We start from the raw sequence: 15,491 nt of genomic DNA on the forward strand, positions 1-15,491 counted from the left end.
AGATATGGTTCTCTCATTGTAGGATAAGCTACTATGGCCTCTTCATTATATAAGCCTGTGCTATCACCAGTAGGCTGACTACCAGCATCTTAAATAAGCCTAAATAATCGGCCTAACGTCACGAATCAGGATATTTTCATAGCCTATGTAGCTGTAGGCTAACCTGTTCATTGCGTTATTTCAAGGTACAGTATAAAATCTGTGCTTGTTTTGTTTTTTAGTTATAAAGTTTTAAGTATTTAGCCTACAGCAAATAGCCTAGCGCCCTAGGCTACGTATAGGCTAGGACCTAGCCTATACGTTATATTGATTTATGCAACTAGGTAACTAGCCGATTTATGCAACATGCAACTAGCCGCTAGGTTACATCGATTTTGCAACAATCCGGATCGTCTTCAGAGGCGTAGCAAGCGCCCTCCGACAGGAGGCGTACCGCCTAACTCTCCTACCGGAGGGGGCCCCGCAAGGCATGAGGGCCCCTAAAATGTTTAGGCAGAAGCTTCTGTTTAGGCAGAAGTCTATGCTACAATAAAGTTTTTGGGAGACTATCGAAATACAGGATATAGCCTAACTCCGTGTTCACAAATGCAAGCAAATAGCCGAGCTTATTGGTATTGAGCAGGTGTTTTCAAAAAACACAGTTCGACGTAGGAAGAGAATGTTTGATTACGGATATAGGCTACTGACGATTCGAGTCGTCTTTCTGCAGAAGAAAAGTTCAAATCGCAATTTTTTCTTCTTCTGACTGATCAGCCCATATCTTCCGTTTCTTCGCGCTTTGATCAACTCGTGGAGTGGAACAAGTTGCTTGGATTTCTGTAGCCTACAACGCTAACAGCCTGAAGAAGTGTCCCAGAGAAAATGAACTGGAGAATGACTGCAAAAATTTTGAAAGAAAAATGGGAGAAATTGATGTCAACGAACTAATAATAGAATTGAATCGCTTGATTTATGTCATCGAGAAAGAGAGAGGACTTGTCATGGCAAGCAAGTTTTTAACGCCTAGGCTACAAGAACAGCCTTCAGGAGATATATCCGAATCTTTGCATTTCCATCACAATTCTTCTGACCACACCAGTTACTGTCGCCAGTGCTGAAAGGACCATCAGAAGAATGAAACCGATCAAGAATATCTTGCGCTAAACCGTGACAGATGACAGGCTTTCTGCTCTTGCAATTATCCCCATCGAAAACAAGATTGCCAGATCCCTATACTATGACGCATTTATGGAACAATTTGGGCAGAACAAGGCTCGAATGAAGCACTTTGCGTAATTTTGAAATACTAAGGCTACCACATGAATTGTACACACTGTCACTGTAGACTTGTAGGCTACAGTGATGGGCTCAGCTAATGTAAAAGTTAACTTTCAACAAACAAATCAACGGATTTCCAATAAATTTAGGCCTACTTTCGCTGACGAGTCCGCTAAAATGTCTAAATATTGCGAAAATGATAATCCACTAACCAAAGGGTTAGCTTCGCTACCTAGCGGAACTGTACCCTCTATTGTGTAGCCTATACATAATATGAACCCTGCATGTTGTGTAATATAAATACCGCATTCCAATTTCTGCGTTGTAAGGGGCTCCTGACTTATGTTCAGAGGGGCCACGTTCTTCATTGCTACGGGACTGATCGTCTTTACGATGTAACTGGCAAGCCAATTGGCGTGCAAAGATTTGTTTTGAATAAATACCGAACCAGTGGATCTAAAATTGTCCGTCAATTTGCAACTTCTCCTGATCAAAAAACTTGACATAGGCCACATGTGTTGTCTTTCTCCTCAAAACTAACTTCCAGTCTACCCTAGCAACATAGTTGGCAGTGGGTAGGCTACTTTTGTTTGCGAGCCCCGGATAATATTAGGAGACTAAACCTTTCCAAAAGGACCGAAATTTTGAGGCAATCGCCTCGTATTCGTTGATTAAAATGCTTTTATCTTAAACAATCTTAGAATGGGGCCAAAGAATGTCATTGGTGGCCTACTGGGCCCAAATTATCTCCCCAACAGACCTGCCACCTACAGACCTGCCACCTCCCCAATAGACCAAGGTGTTAAAACGGCGGATCTCGATCCGGTTCCAAATCTTTTCAACTTTTTGTGCGAATCTTCCAATGTCAATGGAAAAAATGGGATACCAGTGGATGACAGTGAAGCATTTCGGTTTGGTGTGCTTCAGCATCCTGCATTTAAAGACTTGTCGATTTATGCCCTCACATATGTTTATTGCCACAGGTTGATATCAATAAGTGACACAAAGCCCGGATTCGATGCTATTGTGAGATCTAAACCAACTCATCATTTTCTCACTGAAATAATCTTGCAGCTGTAGCACACTTTACTTTTGACTTTTACAAAGTTATTAATATGTTGTAGGGTAGCCTATACATTCATATAAATAAATCACCATAAAAATAAAAGCATGTCCAATATGTTTAGGCTACTATTGTATTCAGTGGATCATCATGTTGTCAGCTTTGGCTGAGGTGGATCATGACACAAATCATTTGAACACCCCTGTCTATACTTTCAGCCTAGAAGACATTAAGCCTAGTTATTGCACACTGGGCTATCTAGTTTTTACAACGTCGCATTAATTTCAAGATGTCACAGTAAAATAGTTCAAATACAATAAAAACAACAATCAATAGACGAGAGTCTCTTACAAGTCATCCATTGTGAAGTAAGCAACGACAACTCAGCAAGTGACAATTACCTGAGCTCAGTGGCGCGGAAACTCTTTTTCTCTAGGGGGGGGCTGAAGCTGCCGTTGTGTTGTCAGCTTCTGGGGGGCTTCCCCCCAGACCCCCCGTATGTGGGAGGGCTGAAATAAATGAAGAACAGCAACAACAAAGTAGCTGTTCAGGAAGTTAAAATGAAAACGGACAAATTAGAAAGTCATATAAAAACGACGGTTTGTGGAAATGCACACGCTTCCGAAGATTGCTTTTCGCTGAGGTGTTTTCTCTATAAACTGTGTCATGAGTTCTTTGACATCGACAGTATTCAAAATGTTTTGGTGGACATACATCAATGCAAGATGAGTAAGCCTTTTTTGTGTCATTGAGCTTCTCAGCCACGTTTTCAGGCGTCTAGAGCAGAAAAAGAACGTTCTGATGATGCAGCTGAAACCAGGAGGCAAAGGCAGAGCTCCACGAATTTTCGCGTTTCTTTGAAAAGATCTAGTGTTTGAGGCTTTAGTTTCGATAGTATCTCAGCAACCTTTTGAACGGAGTTTGCGGTTTTTTCCACGTACAACATCGTTGAGCAAAGTAAGTTCCCTTTGTAGGCGATCTTTCTGATGGCATCGGGTAAGCTGAGCTCAGAATCAGATCTTTCCTCACCGTTTGCACAGCTCAGAAGGGCCTTCTTTCTGTTGGCTGCTGTAAGCAGATCCGCCTGGTCGAATCTTCGATCAAGTTCAGCTTGAACCAAATCAAGGGCTTCGATGTATTGCCGTTTCCACGCTCCTTCTCCCGCAGACGACAAAGCATCTGATTCCTCTGTGTTTCGAAATCGAGTCTTGCTCACTCGGGGATCCTTTGGCGTCTTTAGGTCATTGACAGACGCAAAGACGTTCGCTGCTTCCATAAGCTTAGAAACGAAAATTCATCTTTTCTGAGATTTTTGATCTATTCGTGGAGAATGCTGATTGATTGCGAAGCTGAAGAAGCAGATATCTTCTTGTTTTGGAGCTGTCTTGCGACGGCTTCTGCAAAACTTCGCTGAAAAACTTCGTCGCTGCAGGTAGCCTAATCGCAAAATAAAGCCACATCGTGCGTGCTTGTTTTACCAAGCAGAATATGTTTGCACGCGCGTCTCCTCATCATTGCACTATCTTCTGTCATGTCGGTCAGATATGACAAAGCAATATCATGTATTATTGTAATGTTCAGAAGTACGCGTGAAATGTGAATATTGCAGAATGATGTCCGATAAACAATGGACCGCTGTGTTAGTAGGGAGGGTGGCTAGTACCGTTACTGCGAGGTAGGCTATAGCTCCCTGTGATTGACGACTCTTCATTGCGAATGATGATCGCGACCACACAAAACAGGAACTCGATTCATCGTAGCAATTATTGTTCGAAAATTTTTCTAAAAATATGTTATGTAGGCTACCTTAAATTGTAAGAATTTTCTAGGGGGGGCTGAAGCAATTATTGAAAATTCCAGGGGTGGCTAAATTTTCTCTAGGGGGGCTGCAGCCCCTTGAGCACCCCTAATTGCCGCGCCCTTGCCTGAGCTAGCAACATTTCAGCAAGTGGCTGAAGTTGGTAAATGATGAAACTAAGCAAACTGAGCAACCCATAAGTTGAAATGTCACAGGTCACCAAAATGAGTTTGACAAGCGATGACCAACCATGTCGGACGAGAGCACGTAAATCTCATTTGCTGACTTGACCGTAGCTGTAATGTAATTGTTGAATTCAAGCACTTGCTGAGTTATCGCATGCCGAGTTGTCTTACTACCATTGATGAAGTAGGCTAAAGCATCAAATCTATGATCCAGCAAAGCCCGTTCTTGGTCGTAGTGTAACTTCTTTCTGTTTGTAAAATTCTTCTGCTTCATCGATTGTGGTTATCATTGGCTTGTTTAAAGTTTCGGGCAGGAGTAAAATGGACATTGCAGCAAGGATACTTAAAACTCCAAACAATACCTGAATCATAAGATCATGGTGATAAAAAATAGGCTATGCTAGCTGTGAGCCTATGGACAGTAGCCTATTAGGATTTGGCCTGCTTACTTTAATGTTGTAGATTTAAACTACAGCGAACTATAAACACAATAAGTTAACTAACTTATACCCTTCAGTAGTCCACATGGGCTCTATCCAAAGGGGAGTGAGGGGGGTGATCACCCTCCCACTAATTGGAGTGGGGGGTGATCAATGCAAAATCACCCCCCCCCCCCCCCCCACACTCATTTGGCTCTGAAAAGGTTTTGTGATATTTTATTGATCAAATTTTGAAAAATATATTTTCGCTGTTAGCACATTTTGAATTTTTTATCAACATGAATATATATTTCATTTCAATATGATTTTTTGGTTTGGCAACCCTGAACTACGAGCCAGGCGTTTACACTGTGTTTTAACTTAGTTTGCTTTGTAGCCACTTTAACAAGAAAAAATTCTGCCACTGCAAATGACTAGAATGACAGCGCCAACCAATCAGAACATGTCATAAGAGGCTACCGTCCAATTGTGACCTTTCTCGCACTTAGCCAGAGAGTTAATCTTTGTTTTGAACTTTATTTGGTAATTACAGAAGAAAGAAGAGCAATAGCAGTTGTGAGAATCGAACCCACGTCAATGAAATGACTACTTTCTAACCCTAACCCCTAAAAAGCCAACCAGCTGCCAACTTAGTCGGCAGCAGTGGCCGAGTGGTTAGCGCGTTGGGCTCGCAGTCGAGAGCCTGCATGTTCGACTCCACCCCTCGCACTTGCTGTTGTTTCTCTGGGGAAGAAACTTCACTATAAGTATAATTTCCTCTACCCAGTGATCGATTTCGAGTAATGGGTAGTACCAAATTTAAGTCATAAGTAGAGTAGACAACCGGAAACAGACATTGCCGTCGGCTGCAGCGTGGGTCAGGTGTACGTCAGAAAGCGTACACCGATGCATAGCGCTCAAGTCCGCTTTCTCGCAATGCAGGGTAAAAATATGAAAAACAAAATAAACAAACAAACAAACAGCTGATAAAAAATCCAGCACTTGATTTTCTTTGTATCATCTTCTTTTCGCCCTTTTTCACGTCACGGAAAAGGTAGTTTATGATTGGTTCGAGTTTTCATTTGCAGTGCCAGAATTATTTCTTGTTAAGTGACTACCAGTTTGCTTACCCAAAAATGCCCTTTAAAAATAAGTTGAAATGACTATGACGATTTTAGCCCACTGTCCAAAAATCACCCCCCGAATTCTAAAAGTGGATAGAGCCCCTGGTAGTCCACGATGCGTAATCAATCATTTAGGCTACACTTCAAAAATTCTTGTGAAACTGCAAAGTTTCACATTTAGTGCCAAACTATCTAGTCGTAGGCTATACGTTACTGTAAAGTTTTAGTGTTCATCAGGACAATTATCGTTTTTAGTACTAGTTACAACGTTCATCTGACGAAAGTAAAAGTAAAAGCAAAGATAAACAGGTTGATTTATTGCTTCACTGACGCTTCGCGCAACATGACAATGTAAATTTTATTTTGTATATTAGCCTATTCGCTCTGAGGATGCGCATTGTCTTGATGCGCGAAACGCCAGTGAAGTAATAAATCAACTTGTTTGTCTTTTCTTCAATTTTCGCTTTCATCAGATGATTGTTGCAACTAGTGCTAGAAACGAAACTATCCAGACTACGTTTCAAAGTAAAAATAGTTTTATAAATTTCTGTCGACAACCTGTTTGATGGTGAAGTGCTTAAAACCTCGATAACCAATAGCCTACAGTGGGTAAATAGGCTGGTGAGAACGTCTGCGCGATGTTCGAAAAGACGTGGGTTCGACATCGCTCCAGAGCACGCGGCTGTGTCTCGGCAAAGACACTTAACACCACACTAAGGGGAGCAGCTGACTCGAAGACTATGTCACTTCGCTGCTTCCTGTCGTCTGTTGTATCGCATCTGTGATCGTAGTGTACTGTATGTTATCGCAATGGGCGCAAATAAAAACACGACTATAGACAATTTAAATACGGTACGGTACCATAATAGAATGTAAGATAGGCCTATAACGTAGAATAACCTGCTATATTTTTTTCTCTTGCTCAACGTATTTTAGGCCAGCCCTCCATTCAACCACGCCTAGTTGGTGGAATGAGTTATAGAATTAGAGGAAACAACTCTTGGTAACTGGTCCTGCGTCAGTGGTTCAAAAATTCTACAAATAAACTATGCGCGGGGATGACAATGCGAAACTATCAGGATAAATGTTTAAAAGAGAACGAAGATTTTACAATTTATCAATCACCAACTAGAAAAATAAAAGTGATCATAATTTACATCTCACCCCTGTCAACCACGACACATCTTGCTGCAGATATAACGCAAATGGGGTGATTGCTCCTCCTACTCGAGCTCCCATTGCTCCTATCCCGACTCCAGTTGACCTTGAATCATTGTTGGTTGGTTTGTTATGTCAGCGTATTTGAAATGGTTGGGCAATAGGCTACATGAGTGGCAAGAGCACCTGTGAGACACTCGATAGGACGTCGGTTCGACACCGCTCCAGAGCACGAGGCTGTGTCTCGAAAAAGGTACTTAATGGGATACCAAAATATGGGAGCTGTTGTATTGTAGGCTATGTCGCTTTGCTGCTTCGTGGTGTGTGTTGTGTGCATGGGATTAGTTGACAGTATACCGTGTTGTCACAACAGATTCAAAATAAAAATTGTTGTTATGATTATTATACGGACAGACATAATATCAAAGTAAGCTCACATTACCTGACTAGAGGCCCGGCCCATCCCTGCCACTGCATGACTGCTCAACTTACCTCACCACTGTCGGATAAAGTTCGGCCGTAAAATTCGTTACGGCACTAAACGCCCCCGCAACGGCCATTTTCCCCAGTAGACTTACTGCAGTTACCAAGTCCTCAATTACTGAATATAAAATATAAATCTTTTTAAACGTTTCATAAACTGGATGTAAACTTCGCAAATACGCATTGATAAAGGCGAAACTAATTTTGAACTACACTTAAAATAAATATTAGGCTACAATTAAGAGTGGAGGCGACAATCAATCAAAATGCCAAATTGTTTGAAGTTCCAGCCAAGATGAATGAATGTTGTCAATTGAAAACTGAATTTTCAATTTCATAACGGAAATGTCTTTATGGCCGCTTTGTTTGATTTGGTTGTGTTTCTCATTTGTTCCTCGTAATAGTAAAGACATAATCAGCACTGTGACTTCATATAGCCATCATCATCGTCAACACCGTGCTCTCTTCATTACGGCATTCGCTTTAAGTGCAACCTGAGTGGGTGAAAAACCCACGTATTCCCATCGACACTAGCATTAGCCGGGCCGTTGAGAGGGTAATTTGGGCCCGGTACCGATGAGATCCTCTGGCCCCAAATCAAAATACTTTTAAGAAAAACGCATCATATCCAAAGAGTACGGGAGCTTTCTTTGAGTTCTTTGGCCTCTTAGGTCCAAAAGTACCTTCTGGATCCTCTGTCAATGGTAGGTTACTGTGCGACTGTGCGTGGGTGTCACTTCATAGAGACGACGATTGAGGGTTTAAGTATCAACATAATTTTCATTAATCATTTTCATAATCATTGAGTACATAATTTTCTGGAAAATCTACAATTGAAATTGCTCTCAAAGCCTCGAATGTTAAAGCTAAAAGTCTATAAACTACATAGGATGAATGTTTAACCTTGACTTGAAGGAGCAAAAGATTCAAGAAAGGTGGAAGCTAGGCACGCCACTCCTCCAACAAAGTAGAGCGCGAAGAGCACCGGCTTTCGGCCGATCCTGTCCACTGTGAGCACGATTATGACGTAACTGACAGGTTCCACTAAAGCGTTCAGTGCATTGTCCAAATAGATGTTTCCTGATAACAAAAAGCTTGTTCAGTGAAAATTTGAAGAGATATGAACAATATGGGAATCGTATGAAAATTAAAAATTTTAATTTTTGACTTTTATCTGTTTTAGGTGATAAAAATTTCTCTGATCTCGAAGCGCAAGCACTTTATATGACAAATCTTCATTTGAACAAAACTTCAGTGAAAGAAAATTTAGTATCGCCTCCTTTTAAGATCAGTCTACCACACGAACAATCTTCAATGTAGAAATCATCACCTGATAACTTCCCAATGTTGAGAGCGAGTCCATAAAATACCAAAGATGCGACGAACCATTCAATGATGATGAGGATTGTAACCAATCTCATTCTTGGTCTCTTGAATAAATCGAGGGCGGTGTAGTGGTGTTTGGTTGAAGGTATGGCCTTTTGGGAAGAAAAGTGGGATATTTATGCTTCGAATGCTACAAGCGGCACGTTTTTAATTTGTTTCAATGAGCCTGGTAGAAATTTTTGAAGCGGATTTGGAGACAACTAAAAAAGAAATCAAGTAAAATGCTACAATGCAACTTAATTCTATTTATGAGTGGGTTAGTTTTCAGTTAGGCGTGGTTTCAGTCGGGATCTTAAAACCGTCAACTACGGTAATTGAACCTACATCGGTAATTCTTCTCAAGTAGGTTGTCTGAAAATACCCGGAAATACAAAACTGAAAAAAAGCATTTTTGAGTCATATACCTCAATATCGCTGTTGACAATCGATTGCATTGTTGTAAGCAATTTAAGCCACAATGACCTAACTCAACCAATCATGGATCGTTGTTACCTTTGACGATCCTTGAGCTCGGTGCCATATGTCCTGTGACAAAGGATTCCCGTTTCTTATTGCTATGGTTTCACTGATCGATTTTCCTTTCGCAGATTGACCGCTACTGAACAGCCATCTAGTAAACAAACAAGCTTGTATACTGTATAGGCTACAGTTGCTTGAAGTTGTAACGTTAATTATTGATGACCCTGTATTTTTATATTTAATCTACAGTAGTGGATTACAAAACAAGTTTGTACATTTATCTGCAGCAGTTAATGGCTAAAACCCCAATCATTTAATTCAGTCCATTTTGACTCTTCATAGCTCAGCTGGTAAGCGCTCAACTTTGTGCAACAAACAAGCGGCAAGATCAAGCGACGCCTTGTGGTTGAAAACATTCACAGACAACACTTCCACAACAATTGTAATCTTCACTTTGTCATTCTCAGTGAATGGTCTTGCGCCAGCTTGAATTACAGTAGGCTGCAATTTACGACTTGTTTAAATTGTAAGCCTTCGCTTGTGTATGAATGGCATCATCTCAGCTGGTTGGTTGGTTTTGTTGGTTTTGAATCTTTATCCTCGGACTGACAAAGCCTTGATAGGTTATTCCTGGCAGTTTCGCATGCTTGTAGAGGCTCTTGACTCAGGGCCGGTTACCAAGATTGGCAGAGTGAAGTTTTCTGATTGTTGAAGTCTTGTTTCCGGGAATTATTCCATTCACCGGGTGCCGCTGAATGGAGAGCAGTCCTTAACGTGCGTTGCTCAAGCGCACACCCCGAGAGTCGAACCAGCGCTACGTGATCTTGAGGCAGGCGCGTAACCACTGAGCTAACGGGCGGACAGCTTTATGCAAGGATACACGACCAAGTAAAACTTGAGCCCGATTCATTTCTGAGCTCACCTGGAGAAGCGATTGTTAATTTGTTTTTTTTAAACTCTTATACTAGGCCTATCAGATGAGCTACGCCCCTTTCAAGACGCTAGCAACGTTATTTTCAACAAAATCGCTACAAAGCTTTCTCAGTCCAAGAATAAAGATTCCCACAACCACAATCCATCAATTGGTTTAAAGGAAAATACGCACTATACGCACATAATACGCACTATACGCACATAATACGCACTATACGCACATAATACGCACTATACGCACATAATACGCACTATACGCACATAATACGCACTATACGCACATAATACGCGCTATACGCACATAACACGCACTATACGCACATAATACGCGCTATACGCAGGCCTATATACTTTTAGCATAAAATTAACACTCTACTTGGCAGTTTCGACCCTGGTTTCGACCTTCAAAACTTGCAGCATTGCATGAACATACCTTGGGGATTCGGGAAGGATAAAAGTAAAACCGCAAATTACAATTGGAATCAGAGAAATGTATAATTGCAGCTTTCGCCAATCTCGCCACGTAAAGGCGCATAGCGAAAGAATGAGCTCCCCAACGGTATACATAGTTTGCACATTGATACCAACAAGGGTTCTCCATCTGTCTCCAGTGATTTCCATCACTAAGTAAACAGAATATTAGTATGAATTAGTTGAGACGATGTAATTTGTCAGAAACGATAAAGCTCGAACGTTTCGCTTTCGAACTATGCAACCACTTCATGCATGAAGAGTTGAAGAACCATATAGGCCTACAGGATAGTATAGAATAGGCCTAGACGCCGACAAGCAAAAATAGTCGAGACAAGGTTAGTGTTCGCACTTATAGCAGAAATTAACGAAACAAGAAGAATAACGAACCATTTAAGTTTTAATTAAAAACAAAATAATTGGTTTGAACTTTCCTTTGAAAATAGAAATGTGACAAAATTGATTAAAAAGAAGCCAAAGATTTAAAATGTTGATGATTTTGTGGCACAAAGTAGCAGAAAACAGCAGCGATTCCCTTTGGCACCACAAACATTACAATAATTTCCCCTTGTTATGCTTAAAATTAGTACAACACTACAACTAGTACAACACTACAACTAGTACAACACTACAACCTACTTAGTAAACCCGTCCCAGAACCGAGTCATTTGGGACTTATTAAGCGGGTGGGTCTATTAACCATGGGCTTAATAAACGAGGATTACTGTACAACCAATTGATGGATTGAATCTTTATCCTCGGACTGGGAAAGCTTCTTGCAGAGCTTAATCCTGGCAGTTTTGCATACTTGTGTAGAGGCTTTGAATCACTGACGCAGGCCCGATCACCGAGATTGACAGAGTAAAGTTTCCAACGGTTAAAGTCTTGTTGCCGGAGAATTATTCCGTTTATTAGGTGCCGCTAAATGGAGAGCAGTCCTAAACGTGCGTTACTCAAGCGCACATCCTGAGAGTCGAACCAGCGGCGCTTGATCTTGAAGTTTGTTCGTTCCAGAAGTCACGCGCTAACCAACTGAGCTATCGAGGCAAATTGTTTCACAATGATAGTTAGGTGGCCTGCATCTGAACTTCCAGTTCAAAAAAGCTTCGTCAAAACATCGCATGTAAGTGTTATGATTATTTTTAAATATTAACGGTAAGCTGCATCACATGTTTAACCACAATTTTAACCAATTTGAAAGTCCCGGCCTCAACTCACCGTAAACAAAACCAACCAAATAACCGCATTGCACGAAGATGGCCATCAGGAATCGCAAGATAATGTATCCAGGTAAAGTTGGAGAGAAGGAACAGGCGACTCCAAAGATCGCTATTCCAAGTTGGCTTATGATTAAAACTGGGACTCTCCCGCACCTGGAACAAAAATAAATTTATGTCAATTTTTGATAGAAAAGTTTGGGTAGGCTACATGCTCTTAAAGCTAATTGCTGTAATATATATTTAAAATTCATGGCTGTTTTTCAATTATTCAGATAGGCTACTTGGTTATACCTGCTACAGGGCACATGGTTTCAAACAGCTGGTGCTTTGTACGGCAAACAATATTTTTAGTTGGCACAACCATGGCCACCTGGAGATGCGGCCTGATTTGTCACATTTTGCAGATTTTGATTACAGCTACTGCTAGTGCTTGACTGACATTTTTTGAGATGTTTTTACTTTTGCGGTTTTCTAATGACATAAAACTTTTTTGTTGCCTTGGGGAAGCAGTAGCAAATGAGAAAAAGTAAGTTGAAAAACTCAAAATCAGACTGTTATTTAAAATTAACAGTCTGACTAAAATTTACAAAATCAAATTTTCTTTGTTTTTCAACATGTGAGAATGTTAAAACCTATTGTGTCATCTGGGGAAAAGAATAAAGAAAGCGTAAAAGTCTAATTTTTAGAAAAATTTATTTAAACGTTCGCCCAAAGTTAGAAAAACCTGGAAATTTCTGCAAAATGTGACAAATCAGGCCGTATCTTTAGGTGGCCATGGCACAATCATTTCAGGTTTCTTTGAGAAGGAAGTTTTTGAAACCTGTCCGCTAGATGTCCTCCGAACACGGATCCAACAAGAATCCCCAAGAAAAAGACGGACTCAGAGACAGATGCAAGAATACTCTTTGAACAGACAAGATTCCACTGTAAAAATAAATTATGTCATTATGATAAATGATTTCAAACCCTGTAAAGTTACATGTCACGTTGTTGACATTTTACGAAGTTAGGCCTAAGCTTAGTTGTGGCATTCTGAGACCAACTCCATATGACTCTTGTAACCAGAGCGAGAGAGCGATTCCAAAAACGTATTGGCTCTAGCTTCAATTTTGAAGATTTCAAGCATCTATCTTCGACCTGTGGATCTTCAAATAAAATTTTAAATATAATTTTTATGTGCGTTTATGTTGTTTTAGAAACTTTCATGGAATAACCTAAGACGACAGCTTCTTTGCTTAGATCTATCGACGCTGACAATCAGTACCATTGCTGCTAAGCTACCACCTGCAATCTACAAAGAAAAAAATGTGACATTGCTCAAAGATATCCCAAGATTAAAAATATTTTATTAGTATTTTAATAAGGAATTAATTAAATAGTATTTTAATATTTTATTAAATAAATATTTATAAGAAATAAAATTGTGGTATATTATAAGAAATATACTATTTTATTAGAAATATACTTATCTATAAGAAATTAAATAGTCATCATCATCATGATGATAAGAAATTAAATAGTATTTTAATAAATATAAACGTGTTTTAAATAGGGATTCACTGCGGACAGTACTAAAAATTGTTCAATTGATTGAATCTTTATCCTCGGACTGGGAAAGCTTCTTGCAGAGCTTAATCCTGGCAGTTTCGCATACTTGTAGAGGCTTTGAATCACTGACACAGGCCCGGTCACCGAGATTGACAGAGTGAAGTTTCCGATTGTTGAAGTCTTGTTGCCAAGGAATTATTCCATCCATTAGATGCCGCTGAATGGAGAGCAATCCTTAACAAGTGTTGCTTAAGCGCACACCCCGAGAGTCGAACCAGCGGCGCTTGATCTTCTTTCCCGACGTCCCTCGCTAACACACTAAGTCATCTGGCCGACCTCATCTCTTCGTTGTATTTATTTATAGCGTTTGAGAATAATTTCAGCTCTAGTCGGTCAGCCACTGAGAAAGTTCATCTTCAAAAATATTTGATACAGGCTGATCTCATACTAAAACTCAATGTTCGGTCTGTTGAAAATGAAATTAAACATCAACAAACTATTGAGTTACATGTCAGCTTCCTACCTCGCTGGCTACTGTCGATTTGTACGTGTCATTGCTGAAGCGATGTCCATGGTCACATGGAATAGCGACCACTAGTGGAGGTTCAGGAGGATATGGGGAGATGCAATTCAACTTACCCGGGCCGCAAGATGACAAACTGTAGTTGTATCTGCAGCACTGATCGTAGCTCTGTGAGAATATAAACAAAATTGTATGCTTCTCAGCAAGCTCTGCAAGTGCAAACCCAATTAACTTCTCATTATCACCAACAACTTGTAGCCTACGTTTCCAAAATGGCGATTGTTTGATAACAATACCGGTGAGACTGCTCAGCGGATAAGGCACTTGCTTTCAGATCATACGATCATAGTTCAACTCCCGGCTTAAGCTGGTTGTTGATAAACACCACTCACCTCTAACCAGGGTGTAATAAGTTGGTTAGTCTAGTTAGGCCTACTGAAGAACGGCGGACGAGAGAAAGAAACTGGCCACAATGCTCTCAAAGATTTAGTCTGTGGAGAACCTTGCGTGCTCATCTTTCATATTTGGTATGAGATACAATGGTAGCCACGACGGATGATTTGCAGTGGCTATGACCTCATTATTGTTGTGAAGCTCTTTTATTGTAAGCCTACTGAGTGGATTTATAACCTATATTTGTCCGGGAAATGGTCTTCAGTTAAGTTTTGTATCAAAAACTCTACTTCTTCAAAATTATTTTACTTGTAACTTTTAGGCTTACTTTTTCAAACCATTCACACTTACATCACTTGCATTGTTGAAGGGGACAGTGTAGTTTTTCAAGTCGTTTGTAGTAAGATTTGGATACAACTCTGGACTGTCATCTAGCGGAGGCAAAGCGCACCAATGATCTGGCACAGCTTCCAGGAAGACAGAGCTGACCATGTTCAAACCGCCAGGAATTGCAACTAGATACGCTATAAAGACTAAAAACAGTTGATAGCGTCCTAAGTCGCCTATATCTTTCTGTATGACGTTATAATCGATCACGCTTGCATCCAAGAAAGGGTGATCTTCATCACATGGTATGGGTTCCTCAATTCTATCGATGTCTTCATCGTTTTGACTTTGTAACATGTCTGGAGATAGCGTTGGAAATCTAGAGAAGATTTCCAGAAGCACGCCTCCAGAATTAGAAACAGAATTGGCTTGAAAAGAGGAGATTCAATGGTTTAGCTACTTGGCAGTGTCTCTTTTACTTTGCGGCATAAAAGTTGCGATTTCAAATTCCTGTTCCAAATCTAAAAAAAGTCAAAATGACGAGATGTGTAGGCTAATAGACTGGGTAATTTTTTTATTTCTTGAAACGTAACAATTTAATGCAAACGAAGCTGAGGTTTGATGTTAGGCTGCTCTTGAGGCCTTGATTGAACCAGTCATTCAATGGTGTTGCATTCAAGTTGTTGCAACCACAAATACAAAATAAACTACTCTGCCAACTGTCACAAATACTCTGGTCAGTGC

General features: G+C 40.4%; 1 protein-coding gene across 1 annotated transcript; it reads right to left on the reverse strand.

Moving 5' to 3' along the window:
- Positions 1-718: 718 nt before the first annotated feature.
- LOC145766870 (organic cation transporter protein-like) lies at positions 719-15,104 on the reverse strand. The gene is made up of 12 exons (XM_082578571.1): positions 14,772-15,104; positions 14,028-14,195; positions 12,777-12,880; positions 11,955-12,109; positions 10,699-10,888; positions 9,366-9,483; positions 8,818-8,965; positions 8,391-8,567; positions 7,497-7,605; positions 7,011-7,110; positions 4,546-4,665; positions 719-745 (listed from the first exon to the last, which is right to left on the reverse strand). The coding sequence occupies exons 1-12, from the start codon at positions 15,102-15,104 to the stop codon at positions 719-721; spliced, it is 1,749 nt and encodes a 582-aa protein (XP_082434697.1).
- Between the last annotated feature and the right edge of the window lie 387 nt (positions 15,105-15,491).

The sequence above is a fragment of the Aplidium turbinatum genome, chromosome 3 (assembly GCF_918807975.1).
Source record: "Aplidium turbinatum chromosome 3, kaAplTurb1.1, whole genome shotgun sequence".
In the NCBI taxonomy this organism is placed as follows: domain Eukaryota; kingdom Metazoa; phylum Chordata; class Ascidiacea; order Aplousobranchia; family Polyclinidae; genus Aplidium; species Aplidium turbinatum.

Bases quoted from the DNA above. Each gene is read 5' to 3' on its own strand.
- LOC145766870 (XM_082578571.1), bottom strand. From the start codon at position 15,104: ATGTTACAAAGTCAAAACGATGAAGACATCGATAGAATTGAGGAACCC. The intron at 12,881-14,027 runs GTAGGAAGCTGA...TTATTTTTACAG, and splicing joins AATCGACAGTAGCCAGCGAG to TGGAATCTTGTCTGTTCAAA. The intron at 8,568-8,817 runs GTGATGATTTCT...TTTTGTTATCAG, and splicing joins CAACATTGGGAAGTTATCAG to GAAACATCTATTTGGACAAT.